Here is a 22,368-nt window from a genome sequence, read left to right on the forward strand (position 1 = left end):
GCACAGAGTTGGGAGAGTCGTAGGGTCACCTGTTGGAGAGTAACAGAGTAGAAACACCAGCATCTGTATAACCCCACAGACCTGGGTTTGCGGTTCTAGCTCCACCACCTAATACATAAAGAAGCAGCATTGTCAAAAACAAAAGAAATTGTAGAAATATTTATTGAGCACTTACTCTGTGCCAAGTGCTGTTCTAGGCACCGGGGACATGGTAGTGACCAAGATACGAGGTGTTTGTACTTGTATGTTTGCTTCCTCGTGGAAAGGAGCCATACCAGCCAACAAATTATGTATAGCATGGTGTCTGCCATGAGGAGTGCCAGACAGGGAGATGAGGACCGAAAAGGGCTTCTTTAAGGAGGTAATCAGGGAGTGCTTCCCTGAGGTGGTGACTTTTAAACTTAGCTCTTAACTATGGACAAGGAGGATTCAGCATTATCACTGTTCCTTCAGACTTACTGTGGGGCATGAAATGGGACAGTTGACTTAGGCAAGTGCTCTGTAAGTTTGTAGCTTGGTAGTTAAGACAACTTTAGGGAGAGGCAGCATGGGGCCATAGTCCTGTGGGCTTGTTACTTACCTGGTGTCCCTTGGATCTGCTCCTTGCCCTTCCTTTGTTCTCTGTATTGCGGGACAGTTGACCCCTGAAAACTACATCTCCCAAGTTCCCTTGCTGACTGGCTTCCTGTTGGGTTCAGCCAATGGGAGGCTGTGGTGGCAGTTGGAGGCGGGAGGAAGAGAGAAGCCAGAGGATTTCTCCCCGTTTCTTTGCTTCAGGCGGTGGCTTTGTCTCGTCCCTGGGTCCAGCTCCCGGCTGCCATCCACTCAGGCAACCACAATTCCTGCTTGGTGGTCCCTGCTCCTGGGCTCTGGTAACACCCCCCCTCCTTTTGCCCCTGCTAACCCTGAAGTTTCTTGCATTTACTCTTTTTTATATCATTTCGCTTTCCCCACTTCCTCTTTCAGCCTTTCTGGCTCCTCTGTATCACACTTGCCCTATCGTATTCCCTCCGTGGAACCATCTAGCGTGGCCTCTGTTCCCCTTCTGTTCCACAGCAGTCTCTGCCACTTGACTCTTCCTCCCCAACCTTCAGTTTATAACAGCCTGACACCACACAGCTGTTTTGAGATGAATGGGGACAATACTCTCAGTAGCTGAGCCTACACGGTCCCCACTGTGTAGGGTTTGAAGCTGTGCACACGGGCACTCATTGACGTCAAAAATCCGACGAGGTGGGTGCTACTGTTAGCCCTGTTTTACAGATGGGGAAACTGAGGCACAGTGAGGTTCAAGTCACTTGCTCAGGGTCACATGGCTAGGAAGTGGCATGAGGGACCCCCCCTCGTAGAGTGCTTGGCACACAGGCAGTGCCTGGCAAGGCTGATGACAATAATAATCATTACATGTGGAGCTGGTCTCTGGTTAGTACCGAGGCTGGAGGTGATGCTGGAATGCCACCTGGGATGGACACCACAATGCATGCTGATTGAAGGCTCTTCTGGGACTGGCCACCTGGCAGAACGATCTTCAGGATCCTGCTGGCTCTCGTCCCAGACCTGGAAGAGAAGGGGCAAAGGGCCTCTCTCCGGCAGCTTTGGCTGGGAGCAGCTGCTCGACGCTTAGCTGGGATCGATTTCCCTTCAAGTGGCCCATTCTCGCTAACAAAGGGCTCCGGTGACCCCGGTGGCTGTCACTGCCCCCTCCCCTCTGAGAGGGGGACGTGTCTCCCGGCTAGAGCTGTTTTCTGTCTTTGAGATTCATTTCTTTGAAAGCCCTGGAAAACTCACAACGATGGGCCAAATCAGCCTTCCGATGCGCTCATCTGGTGGATTTCTCTGCCTCTCTGTCTTGCTCTGGCCAGTCCATCCTCCATGATGTTCCTGACCAGATCCTTTCCCTACTCACACATGGTTATGGGCTGAACCGTGTTCCTCCCCCCAGACTCTCTCTCCTCTGCCCCCCTGTCTCCTGTGGCTGCCGTCATTGGCCAGGCTCCATTGAATGCTGGAGGGCAGGGGATTCTGGGAGGTGAGGGCTGGAGAGGTTAGCCTCCCAGAGCACAGAGAGGAAGGAGGAGTGGGGCGAGAGGATCCGGAGAGACCAGCAGAACACCCAGCTCACCTCCCGCCTCCCAACTTGAGCTTCGGCACCTCATTGAACAAGTTTCTTTTTTTTTGAAAAAATTTTTTTTCAACGTTTATTTATTTTTGGGACAGAGACAGAGCATGAACGGGGGAGGGGCAGAGAGAGAGAGGGAGACACAGAATCAGAAACAGGCTCCAGGCTCTGAGCCATCAGCCATCAGCCCAGAGCCTGACGCGGGGCTCGAACTCCCGGACCGCGAGATCGTGACCTGGTTGAAGTCGGACGCTTAACCGACTGCGCCACCCAGGCGCCCCACATTGAACAAGTTTCAAGTGTGCCACGCGTCTTCCTACCAGAGTGGAACTGACACGAGGGTGGGGATCTTTGTCCCATTTGCTGCTGTGTCTCCAGTGCCTACAGCGTGCCCAGCACATAGCAGGTGCTCAGTAAATACTGGTGGGATGCACAGTTGCTCTCTCCTCTCCGGGTCTTTGCCCACACTGTTCCCTCTGCCTGGAACCCCCTCACTCACCCTGCGGAATCCTGCCCATTCATACTATTTAGCTTTGGCTTCTTCCAGAAGGCTGTCCCTGAACTCTCAAAACCGGGCTCCATAGCCAACCAGCCTCTGCTTACAGCACCCGGTACTGCCCCCAGCATGGCACTCGCCAAACTGTTTTATAATCGCCCCTTCACTTGTCTCTCAAATATTTTAGCTCACTTACCCCTCAAAACACCAACATTGTCATCACCTCCCTCCCCTTTGAGAGATAGACAGACTGAGGCTCAGAGAGGGTAAGTAACTTGCCCAAGGTAACACAGGGCCAGGATTTAAATGCAGACTGTCTGGTCCCCAGATACTGAGCTGCCTTTTTGTGTTCCCTGTCAGCACCTATTCGCTTATTTTTATTCTCTGGTCAATTTTATTGCACTCGTGTATTACATCGCCTGTGTCAAGCCATTCGAATATATTAACAACAATCTCAATAACATCACTACCATTCTTTTCTTTTAAGTTTATTTTGAGAGAGAGAGAGAGAGAAAGAGCAGGCAGGGGTGGGGCAGAGAGAGAGGGAGAGAATCCCAAGCAGGCTCCACACTGCCAGCACAGAGCCTGATGAGGGGCTGGAACTCACGAGCCGTGAGATCATGACCTGAGCCCAAACCAAGAGTCAGATGCTTAACCGACTGAGACGCCCAGGCGCCCACATCACTGCTATTCTTAACCCCATATTACAGATGGGGAAAGGTCACGCAACAAAGCTGGAACTTCTACTCCAGTGACCGGCTCCAGAGTCAGAGCCTTCAACGACTATGTTCTGTGGCCTCACTTTGGCTGGAGGAATCGAATGCCTTTGCGACTCACTTCTTTGAAACCCCGGAATGTGTGTCAGAGATGCAACCAAATGACAAAGGGTCTGAACCCCGCATTAACTTGCCGCCCGCAGGGACATACACGGAGCCCGTGGAACTGGGTTTTCAGGCAGTCCCGGCACCTGGCTGCCCCTGTGAGTTATTAGCTGGCAGGTTGGTCCCTTGTCACCTCCCGGCCACGCTCTCCAGCCTTCAAGGTTTCCTCCCTCCAGCCCCCACCTGGGAGCCTCACAGCAAACACCTCCATTTTGTGCAGGGGCGTCCCTGGCGGTGGCATGAAATGTCTCAGCCAGCCACGGAAGATAAATTTCCCCCACGACGACCTTTTCCACGCGCCGACGGATTGATTTCAGAAATCCATCCCCGGCCAATATGCCGAGCCCCAGCCCCCGCCGCGGGCGCTGATGGCTGCAAATTTATGCCCAGTCCAGAAATTGAATTCCTGTAAGTCGAGGGAAGTGTCGGAAAAGCTCACCCAGGCTCATTTTTACTTCTGACAAACTTCAGGCGAGAGATTAAACCCCAGCCAGTGTCTTCCAGCAGCAGGGGCTGTGGTGGCGGGGAAATGACCTCAGTGGGGGCATTCTTCTCCCATCCCTGCTTCCAGCTTGGCCTGCCAGGGCTGAGGAATAAAAAGCAGTCAGACCCCCAGGCCTGGGCGGTTAAAGGGAATTCCCATCTCTGCCCTGCTAATGTTAGAAGAGGGGCATGCTCTGCGTACCCGAAGGCAGGCCCCTGGGTCCCCATGGCAAATATTGAACCGTTCAGAGGGATGGGAAAGAAATCTTCTAATTCGTCTCCATCACCAGCCAGCCTCCCGCACCAGCTCCTGAGGCTGGCTCAGTCTCGGCAACTTTGTGAGCTGTTTTTTGTTGTTTTTTTTTTAATGTTTCTCCATTTACTTTTGAGAGAGAGAGACAGAGCGTGAGAGGGGGAGGGATACAGAGAGAAAGGAAGACACAGAATCTGAAGCAGGCTCCAGGCTCCGAACTGTCAGCACAGAGCCCGACGTAAAGCTCGAACTCACGGAACCGTGAGATCATGATCTGAGCCGAAGTCAGCCGCTTAACTGACTGAGCCACCTAGCCACCTGTGAGATTCTAATTAAGCTTCCTGGGCCTGGGACCGAGAGGACATCAAAGTGTGGATGATTCGCCCCAACCCCCCACCCTGCCCCTGCCAGAGGCCCAAAAGCCGGGGAGGGAGAAGCAGAGAAATCGAGTGACAGATCTGGGAAGGAAGAAACCCATCCTGCTATAAAGATCTCTCTCACTTGCCTTGAAAAACGAGACATCTGATGCAAATGTAGCTGCTTCTATTTGGTACAAAACCCCCTAAATATTAAAGAAATAGATCCTTGATGTCTACAAAGAAAGGATCAAAAAGGAACCCTTCTGAAGAGAGAAGAGCTTTTATTTCGCTCTGAACTTTTCTACATCTAGCCTCTGGCAGGGATGCCTACAGAACACGGGGTGTGGGAGAATAAAGAAATGATTGCCATTCATGTATTCATTCATTTAGGAAGTGTCTGTGAAGCAGCTACTGTGTGCCAGGCATCGGGCTGTGTGCCAGGAAACCACAGGGAGAAATCAGGACCCGGTTTCTGCCCTTCAAAGCACAGGGGCATGTGCAAAGTCCTTGACCACTAGTCCTCAAAACTGGCAAGGTCCTGAGAAACAGGGAAAGACCGAGAAACTATCACAGAACGGAGGAGATGAAGGAGCTGTGATAACTAAATACAACGTGAGACTCTGGGCCAGAAAAAGGACATGAGTGGAAAAACTAGGGAAATCCGATAAAGCCTGGAGTTTAGTTGTAGTGACGCACCAGGGTTGTTTCCTTCGTTGTGACAGGTGTACCGTGGGTATGTAAAAGGTTAGCATCGGGGGGAACTGGGTGGGTGGCGGGCATATGGAAGCTGTCTGTCCTATCTTCACAACTTTGCTGTCAATCTAACATTATTCCAAAATAAAAAAAAAATTTAAGTCAGCAGGGGACATGGAACTATTCTAGAACGTTGCTGGTTCTGTGGGTTGATATAAAAGGTCCTACCGAGTGGGCACACACTATACGCCAGGCACTGTGGTTGACTCTTGACATGACCTAACTCCTTGTCCTGATGACAACTGTGTGAGGCCTGGCTTTTATGATCACAGTGTTTAGATGAGAAAGCAGAGAGATTAAGGAAGGCACAGAAGGATTGGGCTACTTGCCCCAAGCCACACAAAAAGGAACAGATCAGAATTTGGACTGAAGCAGCCTGTGTTGTAAAACTCTATGGCTGCCTGTATTAACATGTACTAACTATATTACATGTATTAACTGAGCAGCTATTATTCTCTTCAGGGTCTGACTAAAGAAACAAATCTTTGAGGGATTTTATGGATTTTAATATGGGGAATTGTTTACAAACATGGTGCAAGAGATACGAAACTAAACAAGGGATGGAGATGAAACCCAGAGATTAACAACAGCAGACAGCCTCTATCCCCCAGGACTTGACGTCAAGTAGAAAAGGTGATACAAACAGAGCTTGGGAGTGGAACTGTTGGTGGAAGCTTAAGCCACAGAGGAGATGTAGCTATGGCTATAACACAGGAGGCAGCAAGGGGGAAAATACCCCTGCTTATCCCTTTGTCCCGCCCTCAGATCATCCATGACTTCCTTCCATTGGCTGCATCTTCCTGGAAGCCAGAGGGCAAGGCAGTGTGGGAAATGTAGTTCCCAACCATACAGAGCAGGGGCAGTCATCAAGCAGCTTACGCTTAAGTGTGTTTGTGTGTGTGTGTGTGTGTGTGTGTGTGCGCGCGCACGTGCGTGCACTCAAGGGTCAGAGGACATTTTTAATCTCCATTTTACAAATGACAGAGGCCAAGTGATCTGCTTAAGAACTCACAAAAACTCAGGGGAGGCTGAGAATTCATCCAGGCTTGACGGGGCAGGACTAGTGACTAGCTTTATATGGAGGGCACCTGGAGCTATGCAGGGTTCAATGTGGAGGTGACCTGTTGAAAGCCAGCTCTGGCTTCTCTGGGGAGAATGGATCAGAGGTATAAGTCTTGAGGCCAAGCTTCTATGGAAGGAGAGACTTTTCTTCCCTGAGCATAGTGACTAAGCAAGTATTTGAGAGTCTGAGAGGCCAGCATCCAGATGTGAGCTTGGACACTTACCAGCCCTGTGAGTTTGGACATCTGACTTTCCTCTCTGTGCCTCAGTTGTTCCATCTGTAAAATGGATCTGGTGTTGGTACCTACCTCATTGCATGAGGGGAGGCTATAAGGACTTCATTTTTGTAAAGCAGCTTAGACAAATGTCTTAGTCTGTCCGGGCTGTATAACACAGGTAGTATAGATGCGGGGCTTAAGCAACCAACAGTTACTTGTCCCAGTTCTGGAGGCTGGGAAGTCCATCAAGGTGCCGGTGGATTCGGTGTCTGCTGAGAGCCAGATTCCTGGCTCATAGACAGCATCTTCACGTGGTGGGAGGGATAAGGGAACTCTCTGGAGTCTCTTATCAGGGCACCGATCTCCCTCCCATAGGGCTCACCTTCCAATACCTTCACACTGGGGGTTAGGTTTCAACATATGAATTTTAGGGAGACAGAGAGACGTTCAGCCCATAGCAAAGGGCACGCTCTACAAGAGTTAAATAAACTATGAAACCTCAGTGGCTGCTCCTCTCCTTCATCCATTCCACGATTTAAATCCCATCTCTCTACAGCCAGCATCCAAATGCACATCTCAGACCAGACTCTTGATTGCCACCCCCCATCTGCCCCTCCCCCTGCCACAGACCCCCTTCTCCAGCCTTCTCCATCTCAGTAAATGACACCCCCACCACCCACCCTGTTGTTCGGCTCCCCCATTTTCCTTCCACCCTCAGCAAATCCTGTGAGCTGTGACTTGTCTGTCCCCATGACATCTACCCTGGGGAAAGCTCTCATCATGGCTCACCTGGACAACTGTGCAGTGGGCAGCAAGTTCAAAGGCCCTGGGGTGATAAAGACTCAGGAGTCATTGAGGATCTGAAAGGAGGCCTGTGAAACTCAGCAGGCTTAGGAGGGAGTTGGTTCCCTCCCAGAAAGCTCTCTTCAACTACGGTGTTCTTGAGTGTTGGGGGCGGGGTGGAAGGGACTTACAGTTTCTCAAAGCAAGCTTCTCTGATGACTGGCATGACCCTTGTATGAGAACTTGTAGCCTTGATGCAAACCTCTGTCCATAAGCCCTACTTTTAGGACTGTCTGAAGGGATTCATGGTGGTTCCAGCACAGTCTGGGCCACACTCGGAGGGAAGGGGCTGAGTTTGTAAATACTTGCACAATGCAAGCCTTCCTTGGACTTGAGTGGGGGAGGTCAGTCGAACGGAGAGACCTGTGTCTCTTCCTGTATTTCCCAAGAAAGTCTATGTCATTGATTATTGGTCCACACTGGCACTATGATGGCAGAGCCCAAGACGTCCTGGAACATAAGTCCTGGCTTGACAGGGGCTCCAGGGGTGCTGAGGGCCTCCTGCCAAGGCTTGGGGGCCGTCTGAGGGTAAGAGGTTGTGCTGTGCTGCCGGCTTGGATAGCCTCTCAGGACAAGGCGGGTTAACTGCATTGAGAGTGAGTGAATGAATGAATGAGCTCATAGTCACCACCAGCCACAGGCTGTCACCGGCAACGCCCCAGCTGCTTAGGCTGTGGAGACCCAATTGGCATAGGTGAGCTGATAATGTCCTTAACACCTGTCACGCTTATCACTCGGGGGGGCATTTGCCCAATACCTCGGGGTCTGACAGGAGCAGTCTGCTATTATCTCAAGCCCTCCAAAGGGACGTGGCCCCTGTCATGGCTCAGACGTGGCAGACAGGCATGTCCCTGATTATTCATCACGGCCCTTCTGCCATCGCGGCCGTCAGGGAGAAGCCATGCCTGCTTCTGAGCCTGCCCGGTGTCTCTCTCCAGCCTGACATCACAAGATCCCTGATCCCTCCCTAGGACAGACGGAAGCTAGTTTGGTGGCAGAAGGGGGAATGGATGGTGGACCTATCAAGAAGTTTGCTCTCTGTCCCGCTGGCCAACCACTGTCCGATTATCCAACGAACATTCAGTGTGGCAGGCCCGGGGGATGCAGTTGATGACAAAGCAGACAGAATTCCCCACCCCCATGCCGGTTCCCGTGCAGGGGCAGAGGCAGGCTTTGGGCTAGTGGTCACGCCCGTGAGGTCCTAATGGCCATCGGGCTCAGGCCCTGAAGGAGGACTGAGAAGGTGCGACGTGGAGGTGTAGACCGTGGAGTCAGATGGCCTGCGTTTGAAGCCCAGGACGGTACAAGAGACTGTGACGCTCTGGGGAAGAGATTTGAACCCTCTGCCCCAGTTTCTTCCCCTTACCAAAGGCAGAGAACGGCAGTGCCTGCTGGTCACCTACTTACAAAGTCCCTAGAACGATCTGGACATAGAGTAAGAAGCAGAAATGTTAGGGAAAGCCAGCCCAGGATGCCTTGAGAGGTGGGTGACATGGGGCAGGGACAGCGAGACTGCTTTTGGAAGAGACATTTATGCAACAGCCCCAGGAACGGGAAGAGTTAGCCCGGCTGTGAGATGGGGCAAGAGTGTTGATGGCAGAGGGTCCCGCCAGGGCGAAGGCCTGGAGGCGGGAAAAGCAGGGTGTTCGGGCAAGACCAGAGGACGGGCCAGAGACAACGGCCATGTCACCTTGTTGCTTGCTGGCATAGGAGATGCTCCAGGACAGGGGGCCGACTGAGCCACATGGGGACGAGGACGGGACAAGTGTCTCTGCCCATCTTCCATGAGGCTCACTCCTCTCCAACATCGGCCTTTCAACTCTTCATCATCCTGCAGCCTCCGCCCCAGCTCCACGGGACTCTCCCGGGTTCTTCCGGATCATCTCGGTTCAGTGCCTGCATCAAGGTCAGACCATTTTGACCTCAGGAAGTTAGCAAATTGGCTTTAGAGTCATGAGGGTAATAATAATAAGGGCAAACACATAGCACTTACTACGTGCCAATGACTGTTACCAGTTGCTCGCACAAAAAGCATTAATTCATTCACGCTTCCCACGAGCCCTATGAGGTAGGTACAATTACCGTGTCCATTTTCCAGATGAGGAAGCAGAGGCTGTGCATTTAACAGAGGTTAAATGACTTGCCCAGGCCAGACAACAAGCGAGTGGCCAAGTCAGGACATAGACCCAGGCAGCCTGACCCCCGGACTCTGCGGTCAACCACCGGGCTCTTCTCTACCACCCGAGTGGGAGTAAGAAACAGCCAAAGGAAATGAGCTGTTTCTGGATAAGTTTTGTTTTCTTTTGTTCTTTTTTAAGATTTTATATTTTTTTAAGTAATCTCTACACCCAACACGGGGCTCGAACTCACAACCCCGAGATCAAAAGTTGCATGCTCCATGGACTGAGCCAGCCGGGCGCCCCTGTCGTGAGGTTTTTTAACTGGAAAAATATGCAATGTGATATTAGTTTCAGGTGTGCAACAAAGCGATCTGATGATTCTATACATTATGCAATGCTCACCCCGAGAAGTGTAGTCCCCATCTGTCCCCGTCCAATGTTGTTACAATATATTGACTACATTCCCTGTGCTGTACTTTTCATCCCTGTGACTTATTTATTTTAAAACTGCAAGTTTGTGCCTCTTAATCCCTTCACCTATTTTGCCCCCCCCACCCCCGGCTCCTCCCCAGTGTAAGAATGTTGTCTGGAAAGATCCTGGTGCCATCACAGGGACTCCTTTTTGGGAGGATCGTGGGAGAGATCCTTGCCTGTTCTTGGGACCGAAAATAGTTAAGCTTGCTGCTAAGCAGCTGGTGTGCTTTTGTTTCAGGACACTGGGAACCGCATAAATGACCAGCTTTCCCTTTTTGAGCTGGCTGCTAAGGAACCTAGAGCCAAATTTATGGCTTGACCATATGCTGGCTGTTCGGGTTTTAAAGGGATGAGTTTTTCTTAGCCTAATTTTTGGCTCTGTCTACCTCCCCACTTTTCTCTTTCTTCCTCGTCTCCGTTGCAAAAAAAAAAAGAAAAGGGGGGGGTGGGGGGGAGGAGGTTGAAAAATCTTTCCAAGACCAATATGTGCTCACTGTAGGAAACTTAGAAGATAAAATCAATCTGAAGATGACGATAAAAATCCCCGCTGATCTCCTATTTTCACGGCTGCATAATATTCCCTCCTGCGCATACACCTTACGTTTTGAAATCAAGCCCCCTGCCGTCAAAGAACTGCAGGGAGAAAATTCTAGGTGTCCAATTTTAAACAGCGCTTTAATGAGCATCGTTGCAGCAGTCATGTGCTTGTCCACACGGTTTCCCTGGGCCAAATTCTTAGACTCGGATTGGCTGGGTTAAATACACAAGGAGAAACCTGGAGGCTGTCGCTCTGGATTGGCAGACGGCCCTCCAGAAACATCTAATTCCTACTCTCCTATCTAATTGGAGCTATCGTGTGGTGGTTTACATACCCTCGTAAACCACTTGCAGCCCTCTCTGGAACAAGGCAGGGTACAAATAAATATATATGCCCCAAGCCACTTCTGCCTCCTGATTAAATTACCCAGCCTCAAATGCAATAATATCCTTGTCTTATTAAGAGGCAGCCGCTAGCTCTGTTCCTGTTGGGTAAACCCCGGTAGCCAGTGCTCCACGGATGGCTGGCCCGGGATCCTGTAAGCGATCCTTCCGCCCCCAGAAGAGCCAGGAATTGTTTTTGAACCAGGATGTAAGTGGCAGAGTGGTAGGCCGCGATGATGAGCCAGGGTGTGACAGAGAGAGGAATTTTTCCTGCGTGTCAATCCTGGACCTGTCACGGGGCACTGCTGCTTTAATTGGGGCGCAGCATCCTTGGTGAAAGTATTTGAAAAAATCGCAGCCAGAAAAGACGATTTGAGAAGCGGCTACTTGAGCGCATAGCTTACCCGCTTAGAGCCCATTAGCAGGAATATTAAACTCAGTACCAGCAGCTCGGCTGAGAGCAGCTGGCTTCTCCAGTACATTTGCCCCCGCAGTGGTGAGACAGGCCGCCTGACTGGAGGTTTCTGTACCTGGACGGTTCCTGGGCTCGCACACCTGCTGTTATAAGCATTTTTCTTAGGGCAGGCCCTTCTCTACCCCTACGACGGTGCCCTCCACAAGTTCATGACCGAGGTTCTGAGCTAAACCCAGTCTGAGAGAGCTGGCATGCGGACTCTCAAACAAGGAGCCTTCCAGGACTCCAGTGGGTCCCGGGGACATGAACTTGACTGCGTATTTGAACTTGAACCCGCCAGGCAAAAGTCCGGGTCTCTGCTGTGCGGAGATTTGGCAGCCGAGCCTCAGGCATTTAATTACATTGCTGCAGAGAACATTTCAGCGAGGTGCGTCCAGCGCAGACAATTATTTTAGGAAAGCCGTGGAGGCCTTCCCTCCTTGCCACTTAAATCTTGCTTCTCTTTTAGAATTCAGTATTTCATATGTTGAGAGAAAATGGCTTGTTTGCTTCAAAGGACACACTAGGAATTGCAGAAAGGAGATGTTAATTATGTTGAACCGGCTGCTTTGTCTCTGCACAAATGAGAATCTTAGGAGGGGGGTGTTGTCCAAATGGCTTGGGGATCAGAGCCAGGGGAACATGGATGGGGGTGCTTAGTCTCAAGTTCTTCCTTCCTTCCTTCCTTCCTTCCTTCCTTCCTTCCTTCCTTTCTTTTCTTGTTTCATTGTAAAGAACTAGACTTGTCATGAAAGGAGACAAGGCTAGTTTCACATTCTCCTGGAACCAAGGGACAAGGTGTTCTTGGACCGCCCTTCCGGTCCTAGGTCAGGCTCCCTGCAGAAGCAGAGCTGGTGGGGAGGAGTTGAGCGTTAAGTATCCACCTGGGGGGTGATACCGGGGGGGGGGGGGGGGGGGGGGGGGGGGGGACCAGTAGGAGAAGTGAGCCGGGAAGTGAAGGACTCCCATGCAGGGTGAGCTAAGGAACAGGGTGTCCCTGTGGGCACCTGGGACACAGCCCTGGAAAGTTGTCTGCGGCATGCATCTCAGAGCTCTCCTACGGGACAGGCCAGAGGGCTACCTCTGGCTTCTATGTGTGGCCTCGTTGGGGACTGCTGGGTGGGAGGGGCTTGCCCAGTGCAAAGGCAGAGCAGGCTGGGACTTACATACAGAGGAAGCCTTTGCAGTGGGGGATTCTGGTGTTTCTGTAGTTAAGGCCTGGGAGGCTTGAGTGTTGGCTTCCCGCCCCCCCCCCCCCGCAATCATACCTGCATGCAAGGAAGGCTGGGTGACTTCACTGCTCCATGGGGGAGGCGTGGACTGTTAAAAAGGGGGATTCCCCCCAGGGGCGCCTGCGTGGCTCAGTCGCTTAAGCATCTGACTTTGCTCAGGTCATGATCTCGTGGTTCGTGGGTTCGAGCCCCGCATCGGGCTCTGTGCTGACAGCTCGGAGCCTGGAGCCCGCTTCGGATTCTGTGTCTCCCTCTCTCTCTGCCCCTCCCCTGCCTGCTCTCTGTCTCTCTCTTAAAAAATAAATTAACATTTAAAAATTTAAAACTAAGTAAACATTAAAAAAGGGGGACCCCCCCAACTTCAAAAAGCGTGTACATAAATAAGGCACAAAGAATCTCTAATTACAATCATTTCAGATGGCGTTTATGAATGGCTTACTTTTCTTATAAATTAGTGGGGGAGTCAGGCTCATCTGTACAATTACATCAGTCGCTCACTTTACAATAAGCTTTAAAAAAAAAAAAAAGACTTCACTGAGTGGGAGAGAAAAAGGTGGGCTATTAGCTGGTGTCTCCAAGATTGCTCGTAACTCACGGTCTGGCTTATCTCTGCTACGACTCGTGGGAACAGCTTCTGTGGGGCGATCAGTTAACCGCTGTCCAAATGAACAATTATTGTGAGGCTTTGTTTCTCTGTAAAACACTGGGGTTTTATGAGGACTTTTTCCGGGTATGGAGGAACGCATCCTGGATAGGACCACAGTCTTTCATTTCCCACCTCTACGGCTACCACCCATCCTTGTTCGCTGGGACCAATGCAGTGTCATTTGCCCTGGTCTTCTGCCCTGGCCCCCCTGTCTGTCCCCAGCAACCAGCCTCCCCCCCCCCCCAACCACCTGTGTCTGTGAACACCTGAGTCAGGTGACATCCCTCCTCGTTCAGAACCCTCTGTGGCTCCCACCTCACTCAGAGGAAAAACCAAAGTCTTCCCCACCAACCCACAGGTCCTGAAGATGCGGTCCTGCCCCCTCCCTGCTCTCACCCCCCTACTCACCACCTTTCGCACTCTGCTTCAGCCACGCCAGCCTTTTCCGTGTGCCCCGAACCTACCAGGCATGGCCGTGCCTCAGGGCCTTTGCACTTGTTCTGATCTCTGCCTGGAACCTCCTTCCTGAGATATCTGCATGGCTCATCCCTCACCGGCTTCAGGTCTTGACTCAAATGACACGTTGTTGGAGCCACCCTGACGTTGCAGATTCCCTGTATGGCACTCGTCACCCTTTAAATATTTGGCATTTACTTGCCTATTTCTGCCTTTGTCTAATGTAAGCTCCTAGAAGAGCTTTTGTGTTTGGGCATTTTGTTTACTGCTGTGTTTTCAGTATCCAGAATGGAGCCTGACACACAGTAAGAGCTTAACAAGTGTTTGGTCGAACAAAGGAGACCGTACTTCCCTGATGAAAACAAAAAGATTGGGGCTTGTGACTAAGTCTGGTATGTTCTGGTGAAACTCCAGGGGGCCTGATCTGGGAGCCACCATGTTCCATCCTGTGATCACTCACTTCTTTTCGAACGCTGTTGCTCAAACACGTCCAGATATTGATTTGAATTTGTGGTGTCAAAAGTGTCCCCTGTCCTTTCGTTTTCCCCTGGCTCACTCTGAATGTCCCTTCTCTGAGGTACCTCCTCTGAAATCCCAGCCTGACAAAGACCCCCGTTACTCCCTGCACTTTCTTTGGAGCATTGACTGCAGTGAATGGTTCCAGAAGTATCCGTGGATTTTCATGTTTGATGTCTGTTTCCTCCATCCATGGACAACGGGCCAGATATGTTTTCTTTACCCCTCTTTTCCTAGCCCTATCCCAGACCCTATGCCAGGCATAAAATAGGCACTCACTAGGTATTTTCTAATAAGTGTAGAAAATTTTGTAGTTTCCTGAAGCACATTAGCATTTCAAAGGCTCTGATAAGTCCTGCACCAAAGGAACACCTTTCACGGAGCAACGCACAAATTTATTTGATCACTGAGCACGCCTGGAAAGATTGCTAGTGTTCTGAAGGAGCATGGCTCAGGAAACACAGCCGTGCCTGATCCCTGAATTATATGAGCATCATAAATTGACCTGAAATTTATTTTTTATTTTTTTTCCGTTTTTTAAAAGAATTTTTTTGAACGTTTTTTTATTTTGTTTTTGAGACACACAGAGAGAGAGAGAGACAGAGCAGGAGCGGGGGAGGGGCAAGAGAGAGAGGGAACACCAAATCCGAAGCAGGCTCCAGGCTCTGAGCAGTCAGCACAGAGCCCGACGCGGGGCTCAAACTCACGGGCCGCGAGATCATGCCCTGAGTGAAGTCGGACGCTTAGCCGACTGAGCCACCCAGGTGCCCCGACCTGAAGTTTAATTTAGGAGTCTGAAGTGATGCCTTCTATTCAAGGGCTTGGAAGTCTTGGTGAGGATTCTGTCACCCTCTCGCCATTACGTTATCTGGGCTTCTCAGGAGCAGGGGTGGAGGGTGGGGATGACAACAGTATATCCAGAGTCCGTGTGTCACAGTGGGCTGGGAAAGCAGAGAGGGAGCTCCAGGTTTGGGGATCAGTACAAGTGGGTCTGCGTCCCACTGACGGTTATGGGGGCAGTGCTGTGTGTATGCGAACACGTGTGCGAGGATGAATTCCTGTCTTGTGGAAGGGCTCGAATCCCACAACTCCTTGCCGCGTTCCTGAACCGCCCCCCCCCCCCCCGATACCTGTCTCATCATCTGGCAAATGGGTTTCCTTGAGGAGGGATTGAGATCACATGCACCAGGCGCTCAGCACGTGGTCCAGCACATTCCAGGGCATCTGTCATTTCCCTGGGTCCCCTTTCTCCCCCAGCATGGGCCGGGGGAATCCCCTATCGGGCTCCTGCTCTCTGACCCCCCGACTTCCCTGCAGACCCTCTTCCAGAGCCCCGAGGAGGGCTGGCAGCTCTACACCTCGGCCCAGGCGCCCGACGGGAAATGCATCTGCACGGCTGTGATCCCCGCGCAGAGCACCTGCTCCCGCGATGGCCGGAGCCGGGAGCTGCGGCAGCTGATGGGGAAGGTAAGAGCAGACCGTGAAAAGCGCTCGGGTCCCACCCTGCCCTCGGCCCCCGTCCAGGTCAGCCGGGGCCAGATCCAGCCATCCAGATTGTTCAGAGCTGGTGGATAACCCGGCTGCCCTCCAGGTGGATATTTTCTTCTTTGGAGGTGAAGCTGAGCGTTGTGTGGGGAGGCAGCATCCGAGTCACCAGACTCGCCTGCTAAAAAGTGTCTTGTGTGTCCCTTGGGGAGGGGTCTCGCCCTCCAACCCCAAGAGGTTTATGTAAGATTCCATCCCCTTGTGATTGGGGCTGATACAGAACAGTCCCCATTCAACCTCCCCCGCCCCCAGGATGCTCTGATGCCCTTTAGGGACTGACTGCTGTCCCTTGATAGTATCCGGCTGAACTGCTCACTAGTCAGCTCCGATGTCAGTGTTGAAAGGGACCAGCTACCTCTCGTCATCACCCTATAGACGAGGAAGCTGAGGGTTTCGTAGAGAACGGAAGAGACCCTGGTCAGCACTGGAGTCTCCCGGCCACTAACCCTGCAGGATCCTGGCCCTGCCCGCGACACCGGAACTGCCCTCCCCGCCAGTTTGGGACATCCGTGTGGCATCCCCTGATTGTTGACGATGGCTCTAAAAACGTTCTGTGGCGTCGGGGTGGGCGTCAGGCCGTTAGGTTTCTGAGACCTTCCAAGTGTCATGTGAACAAGGGGTTCAGGAGAGTGTGTGTTGTGACAAGCAGCCAGGATCATCTCTGAGTTCACCTTAGGCAGGGAGAAGTGGGAGCTGGGGGTCCTCACTCTGGGTTAGGAGAGGCTGGGGCAAGGGAAGCTGGAAAGTACTTGCTGAGCGTCTAGTTTAGGCCAGCGCCGGGCCCCGCTGATTTAGCTGTGGACAAGCTAGACGCGGGGCCTGCCTGTGAGGACCCCACCTGAAGGAGGCGGAGGACTGGAGCTGGAGTCTGTGAGAGGAAAGGGGGCTGGTGGCCGCAGTGGGAGGACATGAAGAGGAGGCAGGTGAGGAGGGGGGACCAGCCCGCAGGGCCTGCAGGGGAGGGTGATCCCGTGTTCCTTTCGCAAAGCTCCCTCTGGCTGCCGCGTGAAGAACTGACTGCTGGGGGCCACAGTGCAAGCAGGGAGACGGGGAGGCAGGGAGGCAGGGGACAGAGGTGGGAGCTGACAGATCGCCTGGGTGTGTCATTGGGAGGTTGCCGGTAAGAGCAGGGGAGGCGGTTGGCTGGGTGTTTGGCCTCTGGCTCCATCAGGCCCGGTCTGTGGCATCTCAGGGGGGCGGGGAGGGCAGGAGTCTGGCTCTCCCTAACCCTCCCAAGCTCCTAGGTCCAGAACGTCTCCCAGTCCATGGAGGTCCTTGAGCTGCGGACGTACCGTGACCTCCAGTACGTGCGCAGCATGGAGACCCTCATGCGAAGCCTGGACGCACGACTCCGGGCGGCCGATGGGTCCCTCTCGGCCAAGAGCTTCCAGGTGGGTCCTTCTGGGTCAGCTCAGGAGCCGAGGAAAGAATTGGGATGAGTGCCCATTACTTCTGAGAGTAGGCATGTCTGAGGAGGACCAAGGGTAGGCTGGGATCTAGGGTCTAGTAGGGACCAAATGTCAAGAGCCAGGGGTGCATCAAAGATAAGGGGTGAGGGGGCGCCTGGGTGGCTCATTTGGTTAAGTGTCCGACTCTCGGCTCAGGACATGATCTCGTTTTGTGAGTTCGAGCCCCGCATCGGGCTCTGTGCTGATGGCGTGGAGCCTTCTTGGGATTCTCTCTCTTTTCCTCTCTGTTGCTCCCCTGCTCATGCATGTGAGCTCTCTCTCTCTCTCTCTCTCTCTCAAAAAAAAAAATAAATAAGGCGTGAAGCTATGGGTCAAAGGTTGGGGTCAGGCCTGGGTCAAAGGTCAGGGGCTAGGATCAGTGAGGGTTCCGTGTTGGCGGGCAGGAACTGAAGGACAGGATGTCGGAGCTGCTGCCCTTGAGCTCAGTCCTGGAGCAGTACAAGGCGGACACGCGGACCATCGTGCGCCTGCGGGAGGAAGTGCGGAATCTCTCCAGCAGCCTTGCTGCCATCCAGGAGGAGATGGGCGCCTACGGCTACGAGGACTTGCAGCGGCGGGTGATGGCCCTGGAGGCCAGGCTCCATGCCTGCGCCCAGAAGCTGGGTATGCCTTGACCCTTGACTTTGACCCCTGACTTGCACGCCCAACCCTAATGCCACCCGTGTGCCCAGAAGCTGGACACGGTTTTGACCTCCAACTTCTGAACTTTGATCTTTGACTTCCCTACCCAAGGCCCAAAATAGACCCAGAAACTGGAAATGGCCCTGACTCTTGACTTGCAGTCTCTTACCCTCAACCTGACTCCATCTTGGGACCAGATTTCTGGATCCTCCCTCAGCCCTGGTCCCAGCTCTTCCCGGTTTGATCGAACCGCACAGTCCTTGCCCTGCCTCTTCTCATTCTCCACCCTCATCGGCCCTGTTCCTGCCTCCCAGGCTGTGGGAAGCTGACTGGGGTCAGTAACCCTATCACCGTTCGGGCCATGGGATCCCGCTTCGGCTCCTGGATGACCGACACGATGGCCCCCAGTGCGGACAGCCGGGTGAGTGACTGTGCCCACCCCAGGGGTCAGAGCCTGGGGAGACAGCCTGTGACCATCCACAGGTGCCCAGCAATTCCACACCAATTCTTCTCTTGTAGCCTCAAGTGTCATAAGATCTCTGGGGCCCTTGACCCTCCCCTTGACGGTCTCGTAACCACCAGGTGACCAAGGGCCTTCCAGCCCTGAAAATCGCCAAGTCTGTTGACCTTTGGACTTCTGGTGGCCCCCGTGGTCACGACTGCCCATCACCTCTGACCCATTAACCGGAACCATCCATTAACTGCCCTAGTGACTGATACTGGTCACGAGGTGGCCACTGAGTGTCCCGGATGAGAGGTGGTGAACAGCCAGTGCCTCACGATGATCACTGGCCTCCCAGGGATTATGAGGTCCAACCAAGGGGTTAGGAGGTTGGGATGGGGAATCACACTTGGATGTGCATCCCGCTGCCACTAATTCTTAGAGAGCCTTGGGCAGGTTCCTTAAGGTCTCTGAGCCTCGATTTCCTTATCTTCAAAATGGTCGTGATGCCGTTGGCATTAAGGGTTTTAAAGTGCTTATTAGCCCAGCAGTCTGCCCCAGGGAGGGCCATCTCGTGGCTACAGGGGTTGCCCACCGGCAGTGAGCGCAACTGACCTCATCACCCGAGGGCTGTCTGGTAACCGCTCACCGTCCCGTCTCCGATGACCGGTGAATTCCTGGGCCCCGAGAGTCACCAGGGGCTGCAACTTCCCCTGATCCTTAGGTAGCAAACACCATCCACTCGGCGTCTGTCTTAAGACCGGTGGCGGGTCCCGACCGAACGATCCCGCTCCTGGGGCTCTGAGGGGTCATGAAGGGTCACCGGACATCCCACGGCTGACTGATGGCCACTCAGCGACTGCTGATCCCTAATGACCGTGGGTGGTTCCCGTGTGGTTGCTGGGGCCTTCGGGTCCCTGGCGGTGGTCCCGCAGCGACCAGCGGCTCTCTCGTAGGTCTGGTACATGGATGGCTACTACAAGGGCCGGCGGGTCCTGGAGTTCCGCACTCTGGGAGACTTCATCAAAGGCCAGAACTTTATCCAGCACCTGCTGCCCCAGCCGTGGGCGGGCACGGGCCACGTGGTATACAACGGCTCCCTGTTCTACAACAAGTACCAGAGCAACGTGGTGGTCAAGTACCACTTCCGCTCGCGCTCCGTGCTGGTGCAGAGGAGCCTCCCGGGGGCCGGCTACAACAACACCTTCCCCTACTCCTGGGGCGGCTTCTCGGACATGGACTTCATGGTGGACGAGAGCGGGCTCTGGGCCGTCTACACCACCAACCAGAACGCGGGCAACATCGTGGTCAGCCGGCTGGACCCGCACACCCTCGAGGTCGTGCGGTCCTGGGACACCGGCTACCCCAAGCGCAGCGCTGGCGAGGCCTTCATGATCTGTGGCGTGCTCTACGTGACCAACTCCCACCTGGCCGGGGCCAAGGTCTACTTCGCCTACTTCACCAACACGTCCAGTTACGAGTACACGGACGTGCCCTTCCACAACCAGTACTCCCACATCTCCATGCTGGATTACAACCCCCGGGAGCGGGCCCTCTACACCTGGAACAACGGCCACCAGGTGCTCTACAACGTCACCCTCTTCCACGTCATCAGCACCGCCGGGGACCCCTAGGGGCCACGGCGGCTCAGGCTGCCACACGAGGGCCGGGGCCCTTCTACCCCACCCGTGTCCCCCTTACTCTTTGTCTCCGTCCTGCCCTCGCTCTCCCCTGTCCCGTACGTTTTTTTCCTCTCCCTCCCGTTTGGCCGGGCTTTCGTTCTCTGCCTCCCCGTTTCTCTTAGTGCATTCTGTCTGTGTCTTTTCTCCTTTGTTGGTCTCGAATTTTGATCCTTCACTCTTTCTGCCTTTTTATTAGTGTCCGTCTCTTTTCATTGATCTGACTCTCCAGTTCTTTCCCTGTCTGCCTCTCTGTCTCTCTCTTCCTTCTTCCCCTCCCTCCTTGTTTCCCACTCCTTCCCCACTCCCTCGCTCCATGCCCCGCCCCCCTGCCCCCCACTAAGAGTTGAGTGCATGGATCGGTTTCTTTTTTTATTTACACTCGTTCTTTCCGGGTTGCTGGAATAAACGGGACCTTTGACATTTGATGCTTTCGTTGCTCTGTGTGTCCGGACGGGGCAGAGGAGGCCCGGTGGAGGCAGGCTCAGCCCGAGCCTGGAGACCCATCCCAGCTGGGCCCCCCTGTGTCCCATGCCACAAGCTGTCCCAAGCCCAGCCTCGGGGTGCGGCAGGAGGGGGGCACGGCTGGGCGAGCCCTTTGGGAAGACGAGCGAAGAGACCCCCATCCAAAGTTGCTTTGTTCAAAAACAATTTGTTTCAAAGCAATTTGATTCAAACAACCGAGAATTCTATCGCAAAGATGAAAACAGGCCTCAGATGAATATTCTCCATCACTGGTTTTGCATCACTGAGCCATCTGGCAACTTTTTAAATGTGTGTGTGTGTGTGAGAGAGAGAGAGAGAGAGAGAGAGAGAGAGAGATTTTTTTTAACAATTTGGCTGCTTTTAAGAATTTGGGTATGAGAGAGTGGGACACAATAGTATTTTTCCTTTTCTCTTTTTGCTTTGTGATTTCAAAATCATATTACATGAGTTGCACCTGTTCCTAGTTCACTGAAAAAAAGAAACGGCCTGAAGGCGCACTGGGTACCTTCAGCCGACACACCCACACCCTACACCTGGAGCCCATTTACCTGGAGGGGGCTGGGGTAGCGATGGGCCTAGAGCTCCTGGAGGGAAGGATGGGAAAAGCTAGGAAGTATGGGAGGCAGGAAGGGGCAGGAGAGGGAGTTGAAGAGGTCGGAGAAGCAGAGGCCCATTCCTTAGGAGCCTTGGTAATGTGACTAAGGGGGGGGGGGGTGCTGGGGGGGGTGTTGGGGGGTGGCGTGCACAGAAGGGAAAGAACAGATGAGGGCTTTATTTTAGCCAGATCCCTGGTGGCCGAGGTGAGACAGACTGCAGGAGAGGGTAGAGTCACCTCTGGGGCGGGTGATCGGGGAACAAAGGTCGTGCTGACCACCACCCCACGTTCGCCCCACCACACGGCCCCCACTGAAGCCAGGGAGGAATATTACGCAAAGAGCCCCCACAGGCCTAGATCCCAGCCCACCGGGACCACGGAGGAGGCGAAACCGCTCTTCTGGGAGCTACCCCCCACCCCCATCTCTAATTAATGACCTCTGATTAAATCATCTCCGCTCCATGCTGCCATCTCCGGGAACTCGGGACACAGGGCCATGCTGCGAATGAAACCAATGAATAATAAATGGGACTGCCTAATGCACTCATTTAAAACCAATTTTTAAAGAAATCTTCAAGAAAAGCAATTAATTTCCATTTAAATTGACAAGTTTGACATTGAAAAAGAACTGATTCCCAGATAAGCCCACGGAGAGGCGCTTTGTACCTGCTTAAAAAAAAAAACAAAAAAAAAACAAAAAAAAACCACAGGGCTGGGACACTTAGGTCCCCTGAGCCCCCGCCCCCATACATTGATTTGGAGGCAAATCCCCCAGATAGCTCACAGTGGGGGCGGGCAGAAGTTCATTGGTCCCTCCAACTCCCAAAGTAAGGTTGGGATTGAGGGCTGCTGAGTCTCTGTCCCAAACACACACAAACCTGGAACCGGGCACAGAGTACCGGGCGGGCCGTGGGTGTCCGTCCCGTCGGTACGCCTGTCCTCCGAGTGATGCCCAGAGCGCCTGGCGCCCTAAGCGCCCTCTCCCCCCGTCACACACAGAGGCAGGCCCCAGCACTCCTGACGCTTGTCTGTAGCTTTTGTGCCGACCAAGGTAGGGCAGGATCTGCGTGCCTTAGGCTGCTGCCGCCAACTCTGGCTTTCCCCCTCCGGACGTGTGCCTGGCCACCCTGGAGAAGCTTCGCAGCCCATCTCGTGGCAGAGCCCGCGTCACCCCGAGTTGAGGTGACCTACTCCGGCCCTGCCGCGTGGCCACAGAAGCCCGAGCTGGTGCCTGTGGCAGGAGAG

The 22,368-nt window shown here is 53.3% G+C and overlaps 1 protein-coding gene across 2 annotated transcripts in view; it reads left to right on the plus strand.

The window, feature by feature from the left end:
• OLFM2 (olfactomedin 2) overlaps nucleotides 1-20,470 on the plus strand; it is a 60,039-nt gene extending 39,569 nt beyond the window's left edge. For both annotated transcript variants that reach the window (XM_086699160.1, XM_086699159.1), the window contains exons 2-6: nucleotides 15,604-15,753; nucleotides 17,076-17,222; nucleotides 17,684-17,903; nucleotides 18,236-18,342; nucleotides 19,320-20,470. In XM_086699160.1, coding sequence (XP_086555286.1) covers nucleotides 15,604-15,753; nucleotides 17,076-17,222; nucleotides 17,684-17,903; nucleotides 18,236-18,342; nucleotides 19,320-19,997 — 1,302 coding nt within the window. In that variant the 3' untranslated portion in view covers nucleotides 19,998-20,470. The remainder of the gene's footprint in view (nucleotides 1-15,603; nucleotides 15,754-17,075; nucleotides 17,223-17,683; nucleotides 17,904-18,235; nucleotides 18,343-19,319) is intronic.
• Nucleotides 20,471-22,368: the final 1,898 nt, after the last annotated feature.

Source organism: Puma concolor, chromosome A2 (genome assembly GCF_028749965.1).
Source record: "Puma concolor isolate L17-30 chromosome A2, mPumCon1.1.hap2, whole genome shotgun sequence".
NCBI classification, from domain to species: Eukaryota; Metazoa; Chordata; class Mammalia; order Carnivora; family Felidae; genus Puma; species Puma concolor.